This window comes from Clupea harengus, chromosome 14 (assembly GCF_900700415.2).
Source record: "Clupea harengus chromosome 14, Ch_v2.0.2, whole genome shotgun sequence".
Taxonomy (NCBI): Eukaryota; Metazoa; Chordata; class Actinopteri; order Clupeiformes; family Clupeidae; genus Clupea; species Clupea harengus.
Window position 1 is genome coordinate 8,028,266 of NC_045165.1, and position 27,854 is coordinate 8,056,119.

A 27,854-nucleotide genomic window follows, 5' to 3' on the forward strand; every position below is an offset into this window, starting at 1 on the left:
AAATTAAACCTTTTGGTGTATGCAATTAGTATTAGTCTAATGCACACATTGTCCCGAATGTCTACAGTTCAGTGACCATTTGAATGTCATGTTATAGTGTGTGAACTGCTGTGACATGGAAATTATAATAACTGTGCTCATTTGTAATTGAGGGTCCTATTTCCAGAAAGTCCTTCGTTTGTAATCAACACAAAGTATCATCTAATCTTTATTTATAAGGTATGGTGAACTCCCAACTCATCAACCTCTCATTACAACCTATGCCTAGTTTTTTTTTTTAAATGACTGACGCTACAACCGAGGGAAAAGGCGACAAATTGAAAATCTCGTGCGCAACCCGTAGACGTACAGACACAAACGGACATGTTCATTAACAGTTATTTTTACGGTCTGAAATTATAGACTCTAGAAAATGTCTCCATATTTCAGTCATCGCCACAGTATAATTGCGTTGAACACGCCGTGATTCGTCAACTTACGCAGAGGAGGCTCAACACTAAACGTTGTCTCCAACCCATGTCATTTTTCTCTGGAGGCGTGGGAGAGAAAATCGACTTGACATCGACCCTTGCTTGTCAGAAGCAAATGGACATCTGACTGAACATACGATTTCACTCAAAGGTAGCTTTATCCGTTGTGTGTGGAGAGACGACCCACCTTACAAAATTGTGACCAACTGCCTTTACTGCGCAAAACGGACCAGGTGCATAGAGGAAGAGAGAACATAGCTCTGCAAGCGGGGTAAGTTTGGTTAGGGCTCAAATTAATCTGCTTTCTCCCTCTGGATTACAGTTTGGTTAATAGATGCATATTTTAAGTGGATGTAGCCTTTCTTTTTGACATGTATTTTATCCCAAGTTCTGAAGAACTTCAGACTTTATGCAGTTCTCTTTCAGTTTACCTCAGACAGTTAACGTCACCTAGGAAGTTATTTTTAAAGTCCCTTTCAGTGTTGTTTCTGGATAGATTTGTTTCTGTTATAAATATGTGTAAGTTATTTTGTCATAGATGACTTTCTAGACAGGAAAGACGTTAAAGTATTTAGACACGAGTAACGTTAATTGTTATGTAATAGTGTCACCCAGGAATACTTCAGCAAATTGAAGGCATGTTCTCATCAATGAGCGTGCTGCGTCTTTAACACTGAACTGATCTAACAAATTGGAATCGAAGTTGGATGCATACCGCCGGGATCTTATTTAAGGCTTTTGAATCACCAACTTGATTTCGTGTCAATTGTCCTGCATACCATTATTCAGTGCCAGACCTTCTTAAAGTTTTCCCAACTGTTTGTAACCATCCTTCAACACTTGATAAATAAAGAAAATCGTATAAGATTAAATGCATTGATTTGAATGCGTTAGTAAAAAGCTCTATCCAAGGACCGTGCCTCTAGGCAACAATGAAGAAACTGTCACTTGTTTTATTTGGGAATACCTTCAAATTGCATCTGCTTATTTAACTTTATCTATTGGGATGATGTAGATATTTAAAATGTGTATACATCCTGAAATGTACATGTTTTGAGAACTGTCACCTAATCTTGTATATTTTGAAGAACATTTATCTCAGTTATGTGCTTTGCCTGTGTCTGTAGACATGGCATTATCTTAAGGGATCACAATGCAACAATCAATGCCTTGCAACAACACTACTAGTCAGATCTACTCCAATTCAGAGCCCTGCTCCTCACACATTTAACTCTACTGCTAACATGAATGCACACACTGGTACAGTAAGGATACAGAAGTGATTACTTCCCAAAGAATTCCATCTGTTTCTCAGACTGTGTGTGTGTGTGTGTGTGTGTGTGTGTGTGTGTGTTTGTGTGTGTGTGTGTGTGTGAGAGAGAGAGAGATAGTTCTTGTATGTGCATGCTGTAGAGGAGAGCTCACTCATTCAGATTGCCTTGCCAGTTGCATCACAGCAGCAGGAGCCACCCCCCTTGACAGCTCTGTAATGGGGGGCGAGAGAGCCACACAATGGACTCAGAGACCCTGCTTGGAGGCACTGACACTGATAACAAGCTTCAAGTTGGTCCAATTACCAACAGTCAGATCACCGCAGGACTGTGATGCTCAGTACCCCAGGCTCCTTGGCACAAACCTGGGGTGATTCACACCCTGCACATCCCAGCGTGATCATGGGCGTCTGTTGGCTTAAAGGTCACAGGGGTCTTGGCAGTGTCAGTCCTTCACATCCCTCTCGGAAAACCCCCCTCCTGCTTGCCCTGATAGCAGCCAGTGAAAACAAACAGCTCCATCTGGTTCACACAGAGTGCACACTTGTAAATGTTTGATCTCAATTAAGCAATTAGGTAGACATTTTGTTGTGGCTCTGTGCATTTCTGGTCAATCTGTTCCAAGCCTGCTGCCAGATTTTATTGTTGCTTGCGTCTTGGATCAAGTGCTGTTGTGACCTAGACATACATTTCAATTGTTTTTTTTTCTATCAAACCAGTGGTATTTTCACTACATTTCCATAACAAATAATTGTTGTTTTCATGTGGGATATAAAATCAATCTCATCCCTATGCCTGGCGCTAATATGTTTGTATTGTATCTTTGCTATGGTGTGGAAGTGGCAACTTGAAGGACATTTTTTTCCGCCTCATCCGGTCGTAAACATGTTGTCCTCTCTTCAACAGTGAACAATGAAGATGGTGTTAGCTCTGGCTGCTCTGCAGCTGCTTCTTACTCCAGTTCTTCTGGTGAGTTCCCGCTAGAGTCTCCTCTTTCATCACAGCCCGTAGACCTCCCTATCTGCTTCTCACATGGCATCTCAGTAGGCTGCCACTCAGCATGCATGCCAAAAGGGCAAAGGTCAGCTATAATATCCATTTGGATCGCCGTACTTTCCCAAGCCATGCGCCGTAAAAGCAATCCATCTTGTCATCCTTGGTCAGCCCCACAAACCCATCATTTTATTTTCACATGGGCATGGCTGTGGAGCTCCTCACTTTATGTGAGCCCTGACTACATATAACTTCTGGCAGTCAAATATTTACAACCCCAACAGGTGGCTGTTTGCAGTTTGACAGTCCAGTGCCATGTATGATACATAACATTCCTGTGCTTCGAGATGATGTGCAATGTGTTTGCAATATGTTAACTTGTCAAGTCAAGTAAATGGAATAATTTTTTTTACATGCCTCATGTTTTGCCACTGAAATTATGTTCACTGTTTTCCATGACCAGTGATGGTAAGAGGTCAGATATAGATTCTATACATGTAGCGGGTGATGGAGATCATTTCCATCACTGTTAATGACTTAAGAATATAATAATCAAGTGCCCTAAATTAATAATTACCGTATATGAATCATGCGCTTATGTTAACAGGAACATGGCTTTTCTGTGTTCCTGTGTATATGTGTAACTTCTAGTAGTTACTGGCGCCACTTAGTCTGCATATGTGTAAGACCTACATGCATTAGTGAGGGGAACCTCTTGTCTATGTTTGGGTGAGCTCAGTGGTGATTAACAGTGATGGAAATTATTTCCATCAGCAGGATATTAGTCCAATAGTACTTAAACCAAGTAACTAAAATGAGAGCAAGATAGCAAGTGATTGGTGGAGTGATATGTTCAGTTTTTAGATGATAATATGAATTATCAGTTTATCAAGGGATGTCTACAACATGCCTTGGATGTTCAAGGCATGGTTAAGGACAGACTAGCTATTTATAAAAACTCATGGCTGGATAGAATAATTACAGTCCAGTCTCTTATATGGCACCCATATTCAGAGGTATGGAAACGTGCCTTTGACTGACTCCAGTCTTCACATAATCAAATGAATTGTTCAGGTGGTACATTGATAGCATTAGTATGATCACCAATCATAAATCACCAATCATAAATCACCAACCATAAATCACCAATCATAAATCACCAATCCTAAATCCCCAATGGGAGGAGGTGCAGTCAGTAAAGGTGTGATGGGTTGTGTCTCTGCAGACCCCGAGTGGGGACTACTGGGGAGAGTGGACGGCCTTCGGTGCATGCAGCCGCACCTGTGGCGGAGGAGTCATGGTGAGAGACAGGAAGTGCATCACTCACAGGTAAATGTGTCCATTGAATCATAACATCAAAATAACATGATCAAATTACATAGAAAACACATTCTTGTAAACAATTTTATCTCAGAGGGGAATATTGGCAGCAAGCTTTGTGTAGCTTTATCTATTTGGTACAATCACTTTGCTACTTGGTCCCAGATAATCACTTTCTCCATGTTTTTGTGTGATATTCACAGATATTCATGTAATAACATGTATTTTGATTTATGGGGCCTTAAAGGCCTTGAACATATGTTTCTCCTTCAAAACCTTACTGTCTTTTTGTCAGTTGGTCTATGTAACCAGACCTATTATCCTGGTCAGAGTCAAAGTGCATATGTGTTAGAATGCATCAGTGATATCTCCACATCTGCAGTCTCAGGGAAACGCTGGAGCAATAAATCTCTGTGCTGGAATCATGCCTGCATGTTGTCTCTTGAACCTCCACATGAGATGAGAAGCCCATAGAATACAAATTTAGAATACCATTAACAGGTAGGTGGAACAAACTGCCTAGTACTACCAGAGCAGGGGCGTCCCTCTCTACCTTCAAGGAGCTTTTGAAGACCCAACTCTTCAGAGAGCACCTCCCTTCCTAACTGGCACCTTGACTAGCGCTTAACTTGCACTTCAGCAGTTACATTCCTGCACTTCTTTTTTCCTTTCTAGGTCGTTTTTCTAATTCTTATGTAAAGTAGTATTTATTGTTACACCATGTTTTTATTGCTCTTAGCTTGACTGTTCTCTCCCTTGTACGTCGCTTTGGACAAAAGCGTCGGCTAAATGACTAAATGTATATGTAAATGTACAGACTGTTACACAGTCTAAGGGTTCATGGATTAAGCTTGCAGATATCTGGCTAACAATGTGAACAACTGTGAAAGCAAGAAGTTAAACCTCACAGGAAACCCAAATAATGCTCTCCAATCACAGGGACTCAAAGTAGCTTCTATATTCCCAGCACTCTTATCTCTCTATTGGCACTACATAGCAGTGTGTAGCTTGCATAGCTTTTGCGGTGTGTGTGTAACTTCTTGTGTGGTCAAACACTGAATGTGTTAGAGCACTTAACTGTGCGTAAGTCAATATTTTCTCTTGTGTGTGATGTTGTAATGGCTGACTTTAATGAGGCAGGTGTAGGCCTCTTCTTCTGACCAGTCCTTTCAATAACCTCAGCAATGGCTTGGATTCAAAATCCAAGCATTATAGTAATTAATCACCTTCCTTTAAGACTTAAACATATCTCACCTCACAAAGGGCGGCATCTTGATCGTTAAACTCAAGAATGAATACCAATGAGATATATTTCCCGGCATAGGCTTGCCAGAGGCTACTAGGATGTATATATTATGGACAGAGATGCACTCTATAAGGTAGACATGTCTGAGCAGCTGGCAGGGGTAGAGAAACCTCATAAGGGATGTCATATGGAGAGTACCTGATTGCAACAGAGGGTACTCAGTCAAACACCACTCCTCAACAGCTGACTAATGGCTATCATGAAGGTACAGGAATAGGGTGGGGTGTGTGTGTGTGTCTGTGTCTGTGTGTATGCCTGTGTTTATGTATGTGTGTGTGTGTATGTGTGTAAATGTCTGTCTCGGTTTATGGTGAGTCAGGAGGCACACCTTGCTCATATTCCTGGAATTTCCAAGGATTTACCACGTCTCCCCATTGATGTTGTGTATGGGTGAGGTTAAGGAGCTCTGATGAGTTGTAATTGACTCTTGTTTAAACTGATCTAGCGGTGGGGACAGGATCCTGTCAGCTTGCCCAGAACATCCGAGAGATCCCCACCCCAGTGTGGGTGGGTGTGTGTGTGTGTGTGTGTGTGTGTGTGTGTGTGTGTGTGTGTGTGTGTGTGTGTGTGTGTGTGTGTGTGTCGGTGTGGATGTGGGTGTGTGTGTGTGGGTGTGAAAAAATGTGTCTGGTTTGGTGCAGACAAATGTTGTTCTGGTGTTGTTCATCTCTTTAGAGCTTTAATTGCCTGTGCAGTTGGCACTCATCTTAAGATGGTGACCTCACTCAATTTTTTCTCCTGTTTTTCCTGACAGGACTGATGGCGGAAACAACTGTGTTGGCCCAGCAAAGTCCTACCGCATGTGTAACGTTAAGGTATTCCTCTCGCATGCTCTTCTCACCTGCATCCAACACTCAAGCAAGTCTCTGCTTGTAGCTCTGCCATGCTTGTGTCAATTCAACTAAATATTTGTTGTCTATGGGTTTAAAAGTTTAAGAAAGTGGATAGAAGAGCCTGCATGGATGTTTCAATTTGTTTCAATGATGTTCTCCCTATGTATATGTGATTTATGTATGTATGTCGGTGAGGTGTATAAGTGTATATGTGTATAAGCTACTGGATGACCTAAATTTCCCTCGGGATTAATAAAGTATCTATCTATCTATCTATCTATCTATCTATCTATCTATCTATCTATCTATTTCCCCATGGTTGTTTTTTTGGCCTTAGGATTGCCCTGAGGGGTCTAGGGACTTCAGAGAGGAGCAGTGTGCCCAGTTTGATGGCACAGAGTTCCAGGGGAAACTCTACAAGTGGATGCCATACTATGGAGGTAAGAGGACATCTCTAAGCTCTGTTTCTAGTAAATCATAATGCTATATTCAGAATCCAGTGAAATTGCGGTTCTGTCGTGTTGAAGTGCATCATTAAGTTACATTGATTAATTATCTATTTCCTATTCTATTAGATGAGATATTGTATTGTATTTTCTATTAAAGATTATTATCTTTTTGATACACATGACAGTAACAATAACATGACTGAGTTGTGACTGTTATTTACCCCCTTATTGAAGCTGAGAATCCATGTGAGCTGAACTGTATTCCGAGAGGAGAGAACTTCTTCTTCCGCCACCGGTCAGCGGCAGTGGATGGCACTCAGTGCCACCCGGGCAGGAAAGATATCTGTGTGGAGGGCGTTTGTAAGGTAGGCACAGGGGAAAACAGAAAGGCCACACGACAACTACAGTTTGCAAACATAATTGAGGTTTTCGTGATGTCAGCAAAAAAGACTTTCAGCTATGTTGCTCTCTTTTTTTAACTCGAACAGAACACAGTTTTGACTTGCAGCAAGTCACATTTTATGAAGCGTTTTATGAGTTTAATGAGTGTAACAGCAGGAACGCTTGCCACAATTTTGATATACTGTAGTGAAATTGAGCAGCCATGGAACAACATAGCTGCTCCTTCCTGTTGCCTCTCTAACCCAGTCCCCATCTTTTTATTCCTGCATCACAGCGTCTGGGCTGTGACAACAGGCTGGAGTCCGTTCAGCAGGAGGACCCATGCCTGCAGTGCGGAGGGAACGGACAGTCCTGCTACCTGGTCAGGAACACCTTCTCACAGAGGGACCTAACCACAGGTGAACTGATGACAAGATTTTAGACGATTTTTGATGTGGTTTGAAAGATTTTTGATGTGGTTAGATGTGTGGGTGGGTGGGGTCTCAAAACAGAGTTTTGAACTTTAGAGCTATGGGTGTCTACTCTCTTTCCCCTAGGCTACAACAGGATGTTCACCATCCCTGCTGGAGCTACCACCATTCGCATTCGAGAGACTGTGGCCTCTCGTAACTACTTGGGTGAGTCTGACAAGAGAACCAAAGAACAGGCCTGCAATCTGAGTTTGGTTTGTCTGACCAAACATGAAGTACCTCAGCCCTTTTAAAGATGCAAGCTTTTGTCCTGAAACCAAACTGCTCTTCTTCTACAGCTATCAAGAACCTCCATGGCGAGTACTACCTGAACGGCCACTGGGTTATTGAGTTCTCCCGTGCCACCCCTATTGCTGGCACCATGCTGTATTATCAGAGGGGAGCCGAGGGCGACATGGCTCCCGAGACCATCATTGGCCGTGGACCCACCACTGAGCCACTTGTTGTGGAGGTTTGAGCTTCATTACATGATTAGGCTGTTGTTAAGATAAGGTAAACTTCTATTAATCCCGTTAAGGAAATTCAGGTAAATGCTGATTGGTGTTTTCAGGTAAAAAGATTGTTGGTACCAATCTTAAAATGCAAAGATAAAAAAACTTGATTTGTTTAAAGCGGAACCCAAAATCCAAATATGTCCTTTATTCAAAATTGCAATTGCAAAAAAATGGTAAAGATTCTGTTTCTCATAACATTTTTCTTAATCTCATTCTCCTGTCATCAGATTATCAGCCAGGAGCCCAACCAGGGGATAGAGTATGAATACTACCTGCCCCATGGCCGCTCTAGGGAGGGATATTACTGGAGCCATGGGTCATGGTCTCCCTGTAGCAGAGACTGTGGAACAGGTTTGTAGAAAGCCACCTTTCATTACACAAGGCACTGCTTCTCTGTTGAAAATGTGTGGTTTCAGTGGGTATGACAATGGCACTCTGAGATTCAGGTGAATGTAGAGTGCGCTATAAATTAAATGAATTATTATTATTATTATTATGTTTGATAGGAAGGGTTTTAAATGCTGTTCTGACCCTCCTCCTTTCTAGGATACCAGAGCCGTCATGTCTTCTGTGCCATTGACACAGAGGTGTACTCTGACCACCTGTGCTCTGCCCTGCCTCGTCCTTCAAGCAACCGTACTTGTAACACACAGCAGTGCCCACAAGTCCGCAGGTGAGATACAGACCACTCTGAGCATCCATCCTATGTGCTTCGAATGCTGTTCACTGTTAGGCATTTGGCTTTTCTTCATGAAGTTTATAAGTTAAATGTAGCTGATATTTAAGCAAGTGACACACTGCACCAGAGTGTTGTCTTAATAATTAGAATAAGATGTCAAGTAATAATTGTATCTAAGTGTATGAAATTTTGTTTTAGTAAGTACAATCCATGAAGAAAGGATGTAGGTAATCGACATGGCATTCTGATGTAGTCACACAGGTTTGTAAAGCAGGATGTTTCACTCTGCAAGTTCCTCTGTGGCTTAGTGAGCTGAACATGAATCTGTTTGAAACACACACACACACACACACACACACACACACACACAGACACACATATACGTGCACACACACACACACACACACACACACACACACACACACACACACACACACACACACACACACACACACACACACACAAACACACACACACACACACACACACACACTGACCGCACAGTTTATCTGACGGAAAAGGAGGAGAGTAGTCTTAGTGGTCTCAATGCTCTTGTCCTTGTCCATTGTCTGTCCATGTCTTAAAAGGATGGCGTATCTGTACAAGCCGCAAATGTGGAAGCCCCAGGAGAGGCCACAAGTGTATATCTATGTGTACAGGTAACATAGTCTGTAGAGGGTGAAACGCACCAGAATGCAATCTCAAACACAGAACTCTTAAAATACGTTGTCATGTGGGCACAAATGCGTTTTGAAAATGCAAAGGAAAAACATTGTATTCAAAACACTTCGTTGTCATGTGAATGACATCTTATACACAAGTAGCCAATCTCCACCCACGTGTTTTATTTCAGGCTGAATCCTCTATAAGACTATCGGTGGAAACTAGTAAACCACCTTAGAAAAAAGTGTACTATCCATAGCAATACCCTGAAATACTAATGAAGGCCACATCAGCAGATGCTCCTTCTTGAATGAGCCTTTCTTAAAGATAAAGGCTGATATTTTACTCTTTACTCAAAGATGTGTGTTTGAGTTTGTTCCCTTCTATGTGTCAAGGGTGTGATGGGTTTTTACAACAAAAAGGACGACGACAACTGTCCAGCTCACAGATAAGCTTTTCTGCAATTCCACTGTTGCGTTAGCAATACATTTACATTTACCCCACAACATTTCACCTGCTAAACAAGCTGTTAATGAAGAAGTCTATTGTACACTAAGCACTTTCTTCACTTCACCAGAGAAATTTGACTAACAGTCCTGATGTTAACATCACTAAAACCATTCTCTACCAAACAGGCTATGGAACTGTTGCAACCTTTTATTCGCTACAAGGGTTTCAATCAGCTCCCGACACTTTCTGAAAGGGAATTAAAGAGAACTGATTGACATTGATTGAGATTTGTCAAACTCATCTTCAGACAATTCAGGCAATTCGGTTTGTGATTTTCCCCTCACGTCACAGAGGCAGTGGGATGTTTCCACTCTCTAACTGGGAAGCTTTGAACACCTATTTCAGACTGTGCCTCTAATACACTTCAGATTCTCTAAGCGGATAAGGGCAAGCCCTGCTTTAAAAGCTTACCCTTTGTGACTCTTAGTTGACTCTGGTTGACCTCTGATTCTGTTCCTGACCCATAGCCATTTTCCTCCACTTTGATGTTTGAGCTGGACCGCTGTCTGGTTCCTATAGCCATACGTGTTTGGTGTAGCTATAGTCCCCTGTTCTGTGTCCACTGATGGCTATTCTGTGTGTCCTGAGTCAATCTAGGATTAGCATGCACAGGTTGCCTTTGCTATGTTTAGACTGTCTGTTGTCTGGCTGTGCATAGAGCCTGTTTGTGTTAGTGCCAGACACCAACTCTGGGCTGTAAAAAGCTTAGGCTCCTCTGTCTCTCCTCGGGGTTTTTGAAGCTTTGATGGTGTTGCTCAGAAACCCGAAACAACCACGAAGTTTGGGCCAGTCTAGTCTACACACACTGTTCACTAGAGACTTCTCTGAGAGACTTGCTCATCTCTGAAGCACCCCCTTTTCCAAATCAACACTCTCTTGCCAAGAGGTCCAGTACACTTTTCAGCCACTGGAGCCCAATATTGAAGCATCACTGACAAATCTGCTTGTGTTCTGTAAAGTAAGAACTGCTTCTAGTGCTGCACCACTTGGGATCAGGGGGACGCAGTAGGTGGTAGTAAGGGGCTTTTAGTGGGTGTGCCGCTGTCTTGTTTGGGCTTTTCCAGCATCCCTCAACTGCTCATGTGATGAACCTCCATCTTCCCTCCATCCCTCCCCGCGTCCTCACCACAGCTGGAAGCTGGGCGAGTGGAACCAGTGCTCGGTGACGTGCGGCGGGGGTTCTCAGGTGCGCTCGGTGGAGTGCATTTCCCACGATGCATCAGGCTCCCGCGTGGTGGAGGATGCCCAGTGCGAGTCCTATGCCCAGCGCCCCCTCAGCCAGCAGAACTGCAACGCACAGCAGTGTGCTGAGTACACAGCATCAGCCTGGAGCCAGGTAGGTACTCCTTGCCTAGAGAGGATAGGGAAGGCTCACCCATAGGCCTAAGAGCTTATTACCTTGTTTACATAAAGTTGCACTTTAACTTACTTAACCTTGTCACTGTTATTACTGTTTTTTTATTTATGCATTCAGATGACTTCCAACCCTTTTGAACACATTTGTAAGTTGTTTAGAATATGAACTTAAATGTAAATGCACATTATACACTGTTTGGAAGTGAAGATGAGAGAATGCAGGGAGGCCAGTCATTTTGCATTTGGCTTTGACAATTGATGCCATGTGGCAAATCAAATGCAATGGGACCAATAGTCCAACCAACCAGTAGTCTGATCACCATTACAGATTTGAACGTAAAAACAGTCAGAACTATGTGTGTAGTTATTCGGTTTCCAGTGTGTAGATATATTTGATAGCGTGATATTGAATGTAGTTGTTGTGGAGTGTTGTGAGTATCAGCTGTGTTGTGGGAAGTTGTCTGATCTGGGAGTGTGGTCATGCTGTTTACCTTGTGTGTGTGTGTGTGTGTGTGTGTGTGTGTGTGTGTGTGTGTGTGTGTGTGTGTGTGTGTGTGTGTGTGTGTGTGTACAGTGCTCAGTGACATGTGGACTTGGCGAGCAGACACGTGAGGTGGTGTGTGTGGGCACTGGTGGGGTGCGGCTCGGGGACCAAGCCTGCAGGGCCCTCCTGAAGCCCCCCCACGTCCAGTCCTGTCAAATGCCAGCCTGCCCACAGCACGTGCGCTGGCACGTTGGAGACTGGGGCCTTGTGAGTCACACCAACACACAGACATACTGTACATGCCAAAACCCAGAAAACTGCCAAACTTAACCAAACATTTTGCTTATATAATACATAGTTGGTTGAAAATACACAGATACCTTAATGCTTATACAACCTCAACATTCCTTGCTTGATGGTTTATGCTACAATTTGGAATGGGTGTGGCTTGCTTGTTTGGCATAACAAAAATGCTGCAATTGGATCATACCCAGTTATGAGTGTAGTAAGTTAGGAGTTGTGCAGGATTGAATTGGATTCTCTCTCTCTCTCTCTCTCTCTCTCTCCCTCTCTCTCTCTCTCTCTCCCTCTCTCTCTCTCTCCCCCTCTCTCCCTCTCTCTCTCCATCTCTCTCTCTCTCTCTCTCTCTCTCTGTAGTGCTCTAAGAGCTGTGGCTCGGGGCTGCGTGAGCGGCAGGTGATCTGCTCCGACAGTCAGAGGAACCTGTATGGGGTGGAGCAGTGCAGCGCCCGTCCTAAACCTCTCACTGTGGAGAACTGCAACAGGCAGCCCTGCTACAGCCCTCAGGGTAGAAGCCTCCCCACCATGCCCATACTTCACCCAGGCACTCAGTCTACTGCTCTCCCTCCCTCTCTCTCTCTCTCTCTCTCTCTCTCTCTCTCTCTCTCTCTCTCATCCACTGCTTCCTGTTTCTCCCTTCAACACATAACATTTCTCTCAATGTAGAGGGTTACTCTACATAGTTGAATTTCTGTATGATCAAGCATTGATATCTTACATGAATCCCCCTCTCTCTCTTCCTCTCAGAGGTTCCAAGCATGCAGGATCCCAGAGGGCATGACAACACAATACACGGATTCCAGCCCCACGTTCCACAGGATCCTTCAGGTTATTATCTTTCTTTTATGTACCTTTGCTGGTGTGTGAGCCTTATCATTAATGCCTGTCCTTGCCTGTCATTTGTTTTGTTCTACCTCCTCCTGGTTGTCCTGCATCCCTCTTTTCCTGGCAGTCCCCCTCCCCCCTCCCCCTCTCAGCACCTCTCTGTCCCTGCACTAATTATCAGGGCCTGATTGACATGTTTTGTGGGGACTGGGGATTGTCCGTCTGATTAAAATATTTGCAAGGCATTGGAGTGTGTGCAAGAGGGGGCTGGCCTTGACTGGACTACTTCTGGCAGTTTGTACAGCATTATACAACTATAGTGTGTGTGTGTGTGTGTGTGTGTGTGTGTGTGTGTGTGTGTGTGTGTGTGTGTGTGTGTGTGTGTGTGTGTGTACTCTCACACTGTGCCCCCGGCACAAGTTATTGCACTATAGAAGGTGTGTTGTGATTTGGGTTCAGGTGCCTCTCAGCTGGCTTCTAGTCTAATTGTAACTCTCCTGGAGCAGGAACACTCTGTTTCCACTTTCATTCTGGCATGTGTCATGCTGTGTGTGAGTAAAATCAAGTGTAAAATTGTAAGTGGTAAATTCCAAAAAATTCTAAGTGTGAAATGACCACCAGTGTAAAAGTGGAGTAGAGTACAAGCTTCTTTGATCTGAAGAGTGTAAGTGGTTGAAACCACACCTCCAGAAGAAACGGTCAATCCCTAAGAGTTCCAATGTTTTCTACAACGCTATCTGCAAGTTGATCAGATACATAGAGATGGACATAACTTAATAAAAGTTCAAGTTTAGTTAAATGAATGCATTTCTGTTAACTTTACAGCATAGCTATATGCCAAGGAGCCATTAATGCCAGGCCATTGTAGTGATGAGTTAAGTTGATAAATTCCTGGTTCTAAGGATTCTTCTCTTGTTCTAATGTTTAGTTTTTTGCGTTCCTGTTTCATGTGTCATCCCAAGATTGTGCAGCGGCTTATGAGCTTGATCTCTGTGTAGGTGATTTTGAAAGTATGTGTTGGGTTAATCATTATGGAGAAACCTGTTGACAAAGGGCCAGGGAGCTGATTTAAGTAAACAGTACTTACAAATAGCCTATTAGAGTGAACTCTCTGGTGTGATATTGGATTGTGTATTTGGTGATATCAATGTGCACTTGCTTTGTTTAACCTCTATTTGCAGCTACTAATTAGAGTAACATCACTACCTCATTCTTTTGAATGAAGCAGTTTGAGTTCATTCAGTTGCCAGGTGTTCTGGGTCACTATAATTGAAATGTGTCGGGTTCATGATTTAATGATTTGATTTAATCAAAACAAGAGGAAATGTGTGTCATAATTCAATTGAGTAAAACTAACAAGTCGTACCACTTACCAGAGTCAACAAAGGAAGATAGAATGACATCAACAGTGTAAAAAACGCAACAGTGTTACATGATATGAACAATGATAAGTATTATTGCCAACACTGGTAGTGTTCCATTGTAGCCCTATTCAGTGTAAAATTAACTCAACCTATTCAACACTATTAGTGTAGTTTTAACACTTTATCGAATGGGACCACATAGGCTCAGAAATAGTGTTAAAACACTATTGAGAGTTAACTGAACACTATTGGTTTTACTGTGTACCCTTACCTCTCTATCTCTCCCGGTCTGTCTCTCTCTCTCTCTCTTTTTTAGTCATCAGGCTTGATGCAGTTGCTCCCACAAACACAGTCCTTGACCCCCATGGCTCAGCCATCGCTCGGCACTGCAGTCAGATGCAGTACGGCTGCTGCCCAGACGGACGCACCTCAGCCAGGGGCCCCAGAGGCCAGGGCTGCTCCCAGGAGCCATCCTGCCTCGACAGCCGGTACAGTAAAGGCCTCGCAACATACACATATGATGTGAAATATATATTACATACATCATGTGTAATGTGATGTGTTTGCTTATACGTTATGTTCTTGCAATCATTTTCCAACATACTGTGTTTTGAACTTCATGGCATGATCCTGAAAGCTTTGCCAGTTAACATAATCTGTTAAATCTCCCAGGTTTGCGTCAAATTCTCAACAAATTACTGCTGTGTGATTTCAGTTAAAGCCACATTATGTAACAATTGAACCTTAACCCAGCAGCAGTAAGGCATTTTAGCCTAAAAATAGCGAGCTAACTACCTACAAGGCATGCAAAAACCTTCGCAAACACCACAAAAGCTCAGTTGGTACTGATAGAAAATTGCTAACATGCTAACTGGTGTCTTTTAGTGATATAAGAGGCCATGTCATGCTATGTCCCATTCACCTGAATTATGTATGTTTTTTAACCTTGCCCGAAAACCCACAAGAACGCTTTTACGGCACATCACAAACCACCAAGTATTGTCAAAGTCCTTATAGGGAGGGAAAGTGAAAACCTACACCCCTTGTGGTTTCATTCCTATCTGAAAGGAGTTCACATGTAAAATCCCATAGGCCAGCACTGCTTCACATGACCTGACTAATTGTTATCACTACGTGGTATGCATCGGCCTGCCAAGCAATACAAATCTGCATTTTGTTCAGCTCGGTGAGACGTGCAAACTGGTGACATCATCTATACAACATATTCATTGTAGTGCCTTATTACCTTGTTAGAAAAAAATTTGAAACGCCTTTGGGCAGCTATTTTGGGCAAGCAAGGTTTTTTTTGCAAGTCATTCCTGAATTATAGCTTACAGATCTAGAATTTACATGAACTGTCACTTGAGTTCATTAAATAATTCCATTATCAAATGTAAAGTTCAGTTGGCAACATTCTAATAACCTAGTTGTGACATACTCCTCAAAGAGTTAAACGTACACTGTTTCAATCTGACATAAAAGACATAAACAACTTTCAACACTTGCCAAAATAACTGGGATTTGTTGTCCTCTAAGCCCCTTCCAAGTCCTTCAACAAATACTGTGTACAGCTGTCTGTGTAAAAATCTTGATTTTTGTTTCTGATGGTGGTCTAAATGTGAAGTACACCCCAAAACTCTAGGGGCCACCAAATCATGAACCCCCACACACTACAGATTGGACATACAATGTCAGCGTCATTTCAGATAACTTAACTAGTACCTTTGAGCGTTAACCACCCACTCAGTCATGTGTCAGCTGTGTGTCCTGACAACCCTGATTTTGCAGGTATGGCTGCTGTCGTGATGGAGTGACTGATGCTCAGGGCCTCAACAGAGAGGGCTGTGCCGAGTACACCCCTTCTCCCCCTACAGTAAGCACTCTCATCAGACCCAACTTTGATTCTGGTTTTTCCTTAGCCATGTGTGTGACTTGAGCAGAGAACACTGGAATAGGGCACTTTACAGTAAAGAAATTACCATTTGATAATAAAATCTCACTGCCCCTAGGGTTAGGGAACTACCCATTAAGTGGGCTGATCTAGGACAACATTTAATCTACTTTGTACAATCTTCAGTACCTCTTTCTCTTTCTGTTCTCTTCTATGTATTTAGGCTGCTACCCCAACTCCCACATACACAGACTGCAAGAAATCCAGATATGGTTGCTGCTTTGATGGTGTCAATCAGGCTGGAGGTCTCTATGGGGATGGCTGTCCCAACCCCCCCACCAGCAGTGAGTAAACTAGGGCTCGTAGAGCCTGTGTAGGGCCAAAAACAAACATGGATTGTATGTCTATCTTAAAGACTGTAAAGAAAACGATTTGTATAGATATAAGTAAATATCAAAGGTTCAAACTCATTTAGAAATCTTTATTCATATTTCTCGTCTAGGTTATGTATGAAGTATTATCTGTAGAATCGGTTGAATTGGGGTTAATATATTAGTTTCTGCTTGGTTTGAATAATTGCAATGGAATTCTTCTTTGTTGGATAATACTGAATCAGATACTTGGTTTGCACGCTGATTGTATACTCATTTGTTTTAATCCTTTAGTCTGTCTGCAAGTCTGTCTGTGTGTGTATGTGTGTATGTGTGTGTGTGTGTGTGTGTGTGTGTATTTATGTCCGTCTTTGTGTCTTTGGCTGTCTGAATATGATTGCAATGATGTGTTTATGGCTAACTGTGTTTATGGCTAACTGTGTTTACGGCTAACTGTCCCCTTGTGTATCTCCAGCTGTGCGTTCAGCCACATGCTTCCTGCCTCAATCGGTGGGTCCATGCGCTGAGTGGACGGCACGATACTATTATGACAACGACCAAGGCCGCTGTGTCCACTTCTGGTACGGTGGCTGCCACGGCAACAGTAACAAGTTCCTGACGCGCCAGGAGTGCCAGAGCTACTGCCAGTCAGAGACGACGCGCCCGAGCGGCGGCAGCGGAGGGAGCGGCGGGCGTACGCGGGACATGAGCCACGTGTTCACCGTCCCCACAGGCAGCTCAGGAGGCGCCGGCGCGGGCTCCAGTTCCTCCAACGTCCCCAACCGCTTCGGTTCCAGCGCTGCCTCCAGCGCCTCCCGTGCCCGCGTCCATCTGCGTCCCCGCCGGCCAGCCCCCTCTCGCTCCCCCACCTACCCCGACACCCACGCCCAGCATATGATGCCCGCCGCCAGGTAAGAGAGCAGAAGTCACAGAGTGCTGCTGCCCCTCCACCTGCCCCCGTGCAGCAGCACCGCCAACCGGCTAATCACAGCACAGTTCTGTGGGAAGAGTCGCCTCTTTCCTGCTCGCGAGTCTCACTCGATTCAGAGTGTACCCACACAGGAGAAGATGCACAGGCAACATACAAACACACATACACACACAGAGACACTCATACACACAATGTCACAAATATGTACACACAGATACTCACACTTAGACCACACTTGCTCACATTTTCCCTGGAAATGTCTCCACTCATGTAGCCAGTGCACGGTACCACTCCATTTTTAATTTATCTGAAGTACATTTGGTCTCTAGTAGCAATGTGCCTAACACAGACACACACACACACACACACACACACACACACACACACACACACACACACACACACACACACACACATACAAACATGCATACACACACACTCAAACACACACATACTCATACAAACATGCATACACGCACACTTAGACACATACACACACACACACACACACACACACACACATACTATATGTGTATGTCTATTTACTTATTATGCACCACACATTTACTCTCATTCACTTTTAAAAAGGCTACTTTGCTCTGTTTTGAAGTTATGCACACTCTTTAGCTAGCACGCTTGGACACCATTTGTTCTCTCAGCATGCATTTAACAACACACGCTAACAAAAACAGGCATATGCACACTCATGCACACTTGCTTAGCCCTTTCATGCTTTGTGTGGGAAAACAAAAAGGCTCTGAAAATTCAGAGGAGAGAGGAGGAGGGGCCGATCGGCCCGTTTGGACTATGTTGTGCTTCTGGGACTCCTGTTTCCTCATGCTGACTCTTGCCACCGCCTTGTAAGGATGCATTAGCGCCTCTTAGAAGCCTAGTTAGTTTCCAGAGTAGCTGCCACCTGCCCGTCATCTGTCACCTGCCAATCACCTGCAATCACCTGCCATTCAGCTCTTCCGCTTTGTGTCACGTCTCATGTCAAAGGAAACCAATAAAGAATGGCTGTGACGCTATAGAATTCCTTGTCTGTCTATGTGAACATGTTTATGTGCGTGTGTGTGTGTGTGTGTGTGTGTGTGTGTGTGTGTGTGTGTGTGTGTGTGTGTGTGTGTGTGAGTGTATGTGTGTGTGTTGGTGTGAGTGTATGTGTGTGTTTATGTGTGAGTGTATGTGTGTGTGTTGGTGTGAGTGTATGTGTGTGTGTGTGTGTGTGTGTGTGTGTGTTTATGTGTGTGTTTATGTGTGAGTGTATGTGTGTGTGTTGGTGTGGGTGTATGTACTGTATTGATGTGTGTCAGCCACCCTGCGAATGCTGCACTTATTTGTAGTCACACTGTAGTGGGTTCTTCTTCTTTTTCTACCAAACACAAATCACAAATCACAATCCTATGGTTGCACATACGTCTGTGTGTATTTTTCACTTTCAAATGTCTGCACTCACTTTAGTGTCAAGCCACACATTCAAACCTCAGCTAGTAAATGTGCTGTTCTTGAGTATTCTGGATGGATTCAAGCAATTGGAGTAGTGCTTCCCATCCGAGCCAAACCTCGAAAGACAACTATCCACAGCTGTAGCCACTTAATGATAGAGAAAGTCAGCCATGACAGTCAACAGCACATAAATTCTGCTGCAGTGGATGCTCATTCATTTTCATTTCAGCTCCAACTTGAATCCAACTAAGAGAGTGATTTATCCCTTCCCATGATGCTCTGGAGGAGGAATCCTCTGGCAGCGCTGGGCTTGAAGTCCCCTCTTTCAGCTCTTTCCTTGCTGTGGCCAGGCTAAGGCTATTCTTTATGCTTGACTTTGGTGACGGATGTGCTTCATGCATGGTGTGCTGTTGCCAACAGTAGAGCATAAAGTGACTTTTGTCTTCCCTGTCTCTTTGAAACTTTTCTCCTTTCTTTTTCATTTCCCCTCTCTGCTTACTCTACCTGTTGTGGTCTCTTCTCCACCCTCCTCTCCTCTCCCCACCTCCCCTCTCCTCCCCTCCCCTCTCCTCCCCTCTCCTCTCCTCTCCTCTCCCCACCTCCCCTCTCCTCCCCTCCCCTCTCCTCCCCTCTCCTCTCCTCTCCTCTCTTCTCCTCCCCTCCCCTCCCCTCCCCTCACCTCTCCCCTCCTCTCCGCTCCTCTCCTCTCCTCTCTCCTCTCCTCTTGGTCCTCAGCTGGACAGATGTGGGTGTGAGTATTGAGAAGTCGGACCCCTCTACAGTGGAGGGTCTGGTGGGGCAGCAGGTGGTGTTGCCCTGCAGGGTCACCCCACCCCCCTCCTCCACTGTAGTGGTTGAGTGGAGACGAGACGGCACACCCATAACTCCTTCCAGGTGAGCAGACGCATCAACACACATACTGCCAGTACACACTCACACGTTTACACATGTGCTGTATATATAGAAGTACACACACATACTTTTTCTCCATCACTGCTGTTTTTACAAACATGATATTTGTAAAGATTATGCAATTCAAGGTCAACAGGGTACTAGGAGGTTTGAGATCACTTGTCATTAAGCAAATCCATGCTTAATGACAAGTGATCTCAAACCTCTCTAGTACCCTGTTGACCTTGAACTGCATACCACATACTCCTTACTTTGCTTCTTCATGTCTGCCTTCCAACTCCTTACTTCCGCGCTGACTTCTTCTTCTCTCCCTCAGGCATCTCCAGCAGCCCAACGGCTCCCTCCTGGTGGGCCCTCTCACCGTAGGAGACTCGGGTTGGTTGCTGTGCCTAGCGACGCGGGACCGCGAGCGAGACCACCGCTACGTCTACCTGTCTGTCTCAGGTGCTGCAGGCCCCTCCTCTTCAAGCTGAGCAGCGGAGGTGTCCATGGCAGCACTTCATTAAAAATGTATATATGTTCCCTTCTCTGTAGAACCAGCCCAGACCAACAAGGACCCACTGGTGCGCCTCGAGGGAGCGGACAAGCCAGAGACGGAAGAGGCCTACCAGCCATTTCCCAGGTAGACACGGAAATAACGGAGCAAAGACACAAGACACAAGACAAGTTTTTACAGGACAGCGGACAAACATGGTCGCAAAAGCATGTTCTATGTCTGTCTCTCCTTCTCTCTCTGTCTCGCTTACTCTCTCCCTCTCTGTGTGATCAGGTTCAGTATTGATCCTCTCCCTCTCTGTGTGATCAGGTTCAGCATTGATCACTCTGAGTCCTCTCTGGTGGAGTCTCGGGCAGGACAGACAGCCAGACTGATGTGCAGAATCAATCCTGCCTCTGCCATCCCCACTGTCACCCTGCAATGGACCAAAGCAGGCCAACCACTCAGCACTATCAGGTGTGTGTGTGTGTGTGTGTGTGTGTAATGTGTGTGTGTGCAATGTGTGTGTGCATGTATGCATGTGGGTGGGTGGCTATGTGCCAAAAAATCCCTCACCAACAGTTGTGTTTGTGAGGGCATGAATATGTAATATGGCAGTCAGAGTGTGTGACGAGGCTTACATGCTACTGGGACTCTAAGTGTGCGTGTGTGTGTGTGTGTGTGTGTGTGTGTGTGTGTGTGTGTGTGTGTCTGTGTGTCTGTGTGTCTGTGTGTCTGTGTGTCTGCGTGTCGGTCTCTCTGCCTCTGTCTATCTGCCTGCCTTTCTGCAAACAGGCATTCCCAGCACTCAGACGGGACTCTGGTCATCAGTCAGCTGACGGCCGAAGACTCGGGGGTCTACACTTGCTCTGCCTCCACCAATCAGCAGCTGGAACAGCGGCACATCCAGCTCAGAGTGCTGGGTGAGTCCCTGCTGAACAGACCTCAACAGACCACACTTCACATTAAGACACTATAGACATGCAATAGATAAAATACATCAGCAATGTATGCATATTCTACATGGATACTCTCAGATAGCTGAAAGAATCTCCTAAATTAGACGCTGGAATAGCAGTAGATAGAAACACTGTGGTTGTGATTATGATGACGGAACGTTTGAGCACTCTCTCCAGGTGACCCGAAAATCACCACAGCTCCCAACAATGTGCAAGTGGTCCAGGGCAGTACATCCCAGCTCCCGTGTGTGGTGACAGGAGACAATGTCAACATAGGCTGGTCTAGGTGGGATGACAATTTATCAGCCTAAAGGATTTAATTTTTATTTTCATTTGCTCTCCTTTAAAGTGCTGGCAATGTTCTGTTTTAACATTTTTAAATAATGTCAATGATGGAAATATGAGAATGAAAGCTTGTGCAGTGGCACCCTGACACTATACCAGTGAAAGGTCGGGCAGCTAGCCTCACTGACATGGAAATCACTAACTCTTCCTCTCTCTCTCTCTCTCTCTCTCTCTCTCTCTGTCTCTATCTTACTCTTTCTTTCTCAGGAATGGTGTTCCTGTGAGGCCCGATGGAGGACATATTCAGGTGTCCTCTGATGGCACTCTGGTCCTCAACAATGTGCAGCCATCCGATGAGGGTACCTACACCTGTAACGCGTACACAGGCACCTTCTCCGTCAGCGCCACCGCTGAGGTGCGGGTCATCAAGTCGTTGCATGGTATGGAACATGACATGGATCGTCCCTCATCCCCTGGTCCTCTGCTTCTCTGTCCTGCTCATGACTATCCATTCTGTCCTGCTCATGACTATTCTGTCCTGTTCTGACATGTTAGATTCTGTTGCACGTCTCTTTCATTGCTGCTATATGAGTGTTATTGACAAACAGTCCCGGCCCATCTCACTGTCTTTTTTTTTGTCTCACGTCGTGTATTTTTCTTTGTCTGAAGATCGTAACGGGGGCCCACCCATCCCTGCTGACTGTGTGGACCAGCCAGAGTTGGCCAACTGTAAACTGATAGTCTACGCTCGCCTGTGCTCCAGCCAGTACTACTCTAGCTTCTGCTGCTCTAGCTGCGCCCGCTACAACCAAGGGCTGGACACGTTTGGGCAGAAAGGGAAGGGAGGAGGCTGGCAGGGCACCAAGCCACTGAATCCCCAAGACTGAGATGGACTTCCCTATCCTCCAGACACTCCACCCCATGAGCCTCAGTGCATGGGGAGCTACACTACACTGCTTTGCACATGTAAAAAGGGATCTCTCCACACCTTTTGTACAATCGAAGTTGCCGAGTCACTGCATATGATATTTATCTTGTAAAAATACTGTTTCCTTTTTTGAAACACTCATTCCTTTTTCAGAGAATGTTTGCTTTTTTGTTGTTGTTGTTGTTGTTCAGGGAAATCTGTTTGTCTAGTGAAATTTGCCTGGTGCTTTTTGTGGGAAGTCATGGTATGAAAGTTCACTGAAAATAGATTATGTTTTTACACTGTTTTTGGTGAATGTGTGAGTCTACTTAGGGAAGATATTTTCCTAGAAGATATAGGGAAGATATTTTCTTAGATTGACCGTCTTGGTTTGTTTATATGAATGATGAATGTGCACCAGATTCACTGGATTTCGACCCCAAAGGTTAAACATGGGAAAAAAGAGCTTGAGGTACTCTCTTAGTGATGTACTTAAACCCACTGCATAACAATCTAAGGATTCGTCCCTGTAATTAGTTGTATAATTTGGTGAAGCCAACAGATTGCACCCATGTCCATATCCTCATCTTACATTTCATAATGACATTGTATACAAGCATAAACTTAGTACTGAGGAAGGGTGTTGGTGATTTGAGATGTGTCTATAACCAAGAACTACTTTTGAAGAAGCAAACACTTAGTGAATCTTTGGTTTGTGTGCTGACATTTTGTAACGTGCTAATATTTTTGAAGATGCTTCTTTATACTACTAAGGCACTGCAACACAAAAATGCAAAGTTTTCTGATAAAATTTGGATTTGCATTTGCTGACTAAATGTCAGACTGATGGCCTAAATCTCGTCATTGTATTTGATCATAAACAGAAAACAATGCTGCCATCTACTGTTCTTTACATCCGACAGCCTTTCGGGTGCGGCCCCAAAGGTTTCTGTTGAAACCAAAACTGTGCAGATTTCAAGAAATGCCTCAGCTTCTTCTGCTAAACTGCCCATAGACAAGCTAAGAGATGATCAGTGGCATCATACATACCTGTTGGTGCAAAGATGCTGGGCTGTATGCCATGTAGTGGTGTTGACCCCTACAGAGGATTTTGACCTGAGGGGTCTGTAGAAAATCAATAATAGACATTTGACATTTATCTATGTAAACATTTTTCAACTGATGTCGCAAGGGCATTTTTATGTTTTGATATTCTTTTTATGTAAAATGAAAACCATAAACATTATTTTCCATAAAAAGGATTTTGCCTTTGTGTGTTTTTTTTAACTCTATTACTAATAGATGGACCTACATAGATACAAATTATTTAGAAATCTTTGAATATGTATGTTGCCACTTGATTATTTGCAATAACTGTTATAATAATAATTGTCAGACTTTAATCGCACAAGCGACACACCGCAACACACGTGAATACATGGAGGCGACACAGGACACAGACATGCAGGCCTGAGGTCGTTTGTGAATTTAGCTTCTGCATTTATCCCATCCCGGACTGTCCTTCCTCCAGGACCCCAGGCAGCTTTTTTTTAAGCGCCCGGGGACCAGGTGAGATGAACCGTCTGTCTTGGTCAGGGACCAACGAAGAGTGTTCTGTTCTTTGCATGTTTTTTCTGTTGGGGTTCTTTAGTTGAGGAAACCCCTTGTGAACACGGGGAGAACATGCAAACTCCACACAGAAAGGTCCAGGAGATAGCCCACCTGAGCACTGAAGGTCTGGGGAGGACTTGCCCCCCAGAGCCAACAGCGCCCCATGCGGGAATCGAACCCATGACCTTCTTGCTGTGAGGCTGCAGTGCAAGCAACTGAGCCACTGTGCCACCATGTGTGATATAGAGCAAGATTTAACACCTTTTTGAGAATGGTGGATGCTCAGTATGCACACTGCACTTCAGGATTAACATGAACATCAACATCAACTTCAACATCAACATCAACATTAACATGCTAAATCAGTATGGCTGAAACAGCCCTGTCATTGGTGCACAGTTCATCACTAGAGGTCGACACTAGACTGCTCCCAGGACTCTCAGCAAGTCAGTGCCTGTCATGCTGCTGTTCTGCTCCCACATGAACCATAGGTCACATCCTGTGTTTGTTGCAGAGAGCTGTGTATTTCCCCTGCATGATCAGCTTTGCCTTTTAAGGCAATGTCTTTTCACAACAGTCAGTTTAGACAGAAACCAGACAGAAACTGGTGAATCACACTACATCTCTGGGAGTTGTTACTGCCTTGTAGTTATTCAATCTGTGAATGACTAAGCATTTGGAGATAGCTATGTTTTCCCCCACTTTGAATGGGGTTTTCTAATAATAGTAGCGCTTGAATCCTTTATATGGAAAATCACACCATTATCATGTCATGGAAAATGTTGTATGCTCTGATTATTCAACATGAGAGGAAATCATGATTTGCATAATAGTTTCTTGTCACCATTACCGATAACAGTCATGACAGATCTCACAATGGTAGATACAACTCATGTCAAATAGTTATAAATTACCATAACCTATGCTAGTTGCCAGGATACTTGCTTATAAAAGTAAAAGGAAAATGTGATATGAATTGAACTACTCTGAAATGAACACCTATGACTGTATGTTGCATGTTTATGACAGTTAAAGTGAAGTATTACCAAAGTGTAAAGGGTTTCCCTTCAGGGTTTTACATTGCTGTTAGGGACAGTGAGACTACTAAATGTGCCATACAAACACTGCAGAAACGTATTGCAGTATCACCAAGCATCGAGTCAAGGGGCAGTTCATAAAGCGACATTATGTAACAATTTGAGTTTAAAATAACATTTTGGTGGTACACTGACTTGTTATACGGAGAATAATAATTTACATTTCGTTGCCTCTGTACCTGTACTCTGTGCAATGACAATAAATTGAATCCAATCCAATAGTGTCGGTGCCACTGCCACAGCAGGCCTGGTACGCCTGGTATTGCACTATGTGACTTTGGTGGAGAGGGTGCGACACCTTTTACTCATTGGCGACAGCTAAAAGAGACAAAAGGATGCAATTCAGATGCCGAGCTAGCCTTCTTTCTGTTGGACATGTCAGTAATTACTGATTAGCTGTCTTACTATGCCTTGTGTTGCACTTGCTTGATGTTTGACTATGTTAGGAAAGTTGCCGACTCACTCGTTTTTCATCAGAAACATCCCTGCCAATGTTATTTATGAAAGAATGCGACGAAGGCTGTAACCTTATCTGTGTCATCCCTGTCTCATGGAGATTTGTAGTGATGGCCAAAGTCATCTACCTCAGGCTACCTCAGGCTAGCATCCAAAAAAGTTTGATCAATCTTGGTAAATCTCACACCAAATAATCCTTAGAAGTTTGCAACCTTGAAAACCTAACTCTGCTAGCTTGTAATAAATTACGCTGTCCAATATATACTATGCACAGTATATGCCTTTATCATGTCGCCAACAACTTTTTATTAGATTACACATACTTCATATTCAAAAGCATAGAAAATAATTGATGGAGATAATTTCCAAACATTGTTAATGACTTAAGAATATAATAATCAAGTGCCTTGTATTATTAATTACCTTATATGAATCATGTACTTATGTAGGAACATGGCTTTTCTGTGTTTCTGCGTGTGTATCTAAGAATATTAGGTGCCACTTAGTCTGCATATGTACAAGAGCATGTTTAGACCAGAAGTGATAAGAAGGGTCGAACTGTGCTTCTACCGACCTGGCAAAACTTCCATCCTTGCCTCGGACGTCAAAAATCCACCACGTGGTTATCTATGCTGAACGCTAAACTTCTGTCTATATAAACCTTGTGCGATGTGTTTATCATTGCTTCACTTTCAGCCTTGTGCTGGGAGTGAGCCCGATTGCAATTGTTGTTTGTCTAATAAATATACTTATGCAGCTCCGGAGTCCTGAGGTAACTAGGGTACATTTTCACCTATCATAATGTATTGTCATTCTTTTTTTGTTATTCTTTTGGTTATGGGATCGTTCATATCCAATGTCACAATAAATAAATCTATGCAGAGTCATATTTATGTAGAATCTGTCAGTCGTCATCAGTCAGTTGACATGCTTCTTTGGCTTCTGACATTGTCCTTGCCTGTTCCACATCCTTCAGCTTGTCAACAAATACACGTGTCTCACTGTCCATTAAGGGTGTCAAAGCACAATTTGTATTTACGACAGTTGTGTAAAAGTGACCTACACTCTGCAACATTACATAACATCATACATTGTACAGTTGTGCTATAACTGCAACCAGAATTGGTTTAAGTGGGCTTGGTGAGATTATGGTAGCCTCAAAAATAATAAGTACCGGTAACCCTATGAATGCCTAGACCTTGAGGAGTATCTATAAATACTTTAATGAAAAGAAAAATAGAGCAGTATTGATATGTGGATGTTTAACTTACACCTAATGTTAAGAACAAGTCATACTTTGGAAGCGGCCCAATATTTATTGCAACACCTCCATTCCCACCTCTACTCTACTATACAGTTTTTCTGTCCATATTACATGGCACTTTCAACCCTCTGGTTCCATGAGACAGTTATTTCCTGTCAAAACAGCACAGGTTTTGAGTGAAGTGTCTCTGTGCAGCCGTAGTCATTCTGAGCCACACCCCAGGAAGGGAGCAGCTGTGGCTTTCTAAGAGCAAAGCCCATCTGTGTTTATAACTAGTCTCTGAGGAAGGCTTATTCAAACACCATGAAACCACACTTAATGCCCGTCACTCTGATTCTACTTTGGCAGTGCGTGTGTTGTAAGAAGACCTACAGTAGCAGGACACATAACTGTATTCCTTAATGGCTCAAAGTTGCTTAGAGTGACCTCCTCTCTGTGATCTCCTTTCCAGGTGTGGTGACTATTCTGGTCAGTCAGGATACGCCGGACCTGGCCCTAAAGCCCAACTCATCACTGAAAGTTGGCTGCACGATAGCGGAGGTCAGCAACCCAGACCTGTACTGGTATCGATGGACCGCCTCTGGAGGGATGGAATTGAAGTTCTTCTCTAGGGGAGTAAACCTGATGGATCCAACTGAGGTAGACGGGTTCACGGCCAGACGGACTGTGGACCTGCAGATGTCATTAGAGTCTGTTAGCGTACAGCCATCAGAACCAGCTGTATGGTATTGTGCTGCTAGTCGCCACAGTGACACAGATCTCTCAAGGAGCTGCACAAAAACCATACACCATTGTTTTTTTTGTTTAAGTTCAAAACTTCAATAACCGTTAACTGTTCTAACTGTATATGCCACCACTGAGCTTGAAATGTGTGGGTTACAACACAGATATATATAGCAGTCATAGCATGGCACCTGTACAGGCCTGAAGCGATCAAGAGATCTGATGTTCTCTGTGTTTTGCAGAGTTCCAACACATCTGCATGCAGTCAGAAATGAAATGAATTTGTACAAAGTGCAGTAATTACAACACAATCTTACATTCATGTGGAATTGAACAT

The 27,854-nt window shown here is 43.8% G+C and overlaps 1 protein-coding gene across 1 annotated transcript; it reads left to right on the forward strand.

Annotated features, from left to right (window-relative positions):
* The first annotated feature begins 63 nt into the window (after positions 1-63).
* Positions 64-23,625, forward strand: paplna (papilin a, proteoglycan-like sulfated glycoprotein). Its single transcript, XM_031579951.2, has 27 exons — positions 64-741; positions 2,648-2,710; positions 3,960-4,063; positions 6,115-6,175; positions 6,531-6,633; positions 6,877-7,007; positions 7,319-7,442; positions 7,581-7,661; positions 7,793-7,965; positions 8,236-8,359; positions 8,555-8,681; positions 10,992-11,196; positions 11,791-11,967; positions 12,358-12,508; positions 12,748-12,828; positions 14,506-14,677; positions 15,978-16,062; positions 16,304-16,424; positions 16,927-17,362; positions 19,564-19,722; positions 20,057-20,184; positions 20,275-20,362; positions 20,546-20,692; positions 21,011-21,138; positions 21,352-21,460; positions 21,727-21,899; positions 22,129-23,625. Exons 2-27 carry the CDS (start codon positions 2,654-2,656, stop codon positions 22,344-22,346), a joined length of 3,663 nt encoding a protein of 1,220 aa, XP_031435811.1. The 5' UTR covers positions 64-741; positions 2,648-2,653; the 3' UTR covers positions 22,347-23,625.
* Positions 23,626-27,854: the final 4,229 nt, after the last annotated feature.

What these genes read in the sequence shown, in the direction of transcription:
- paplna (XM_031579951.2), top strand. Translation starts at nt 2,654, where the DNA reads ATGAAGATGGTGTTAGCTCTGGCTGCTCTGCAGCTGCTTCTTACTCCA. An exon ending in AGGAAGTGCATCACTCACAG is followed by an intron (nt 4,064 to 6,114) that starts GTAAATGTGTCC and finishes TTTTCCTGACAG; the next exon opens with GACTGATGGCGGAAACAACT. An exon ending in ACACCCATAACTCCTTCCAG is followed by an intron (nt 19,723 to 20,056) that starts GTGAGCAGACGC and finishes TCTCTCCCTCAG; the next exon opens with GCATCTCCAGCAGCCCAACG.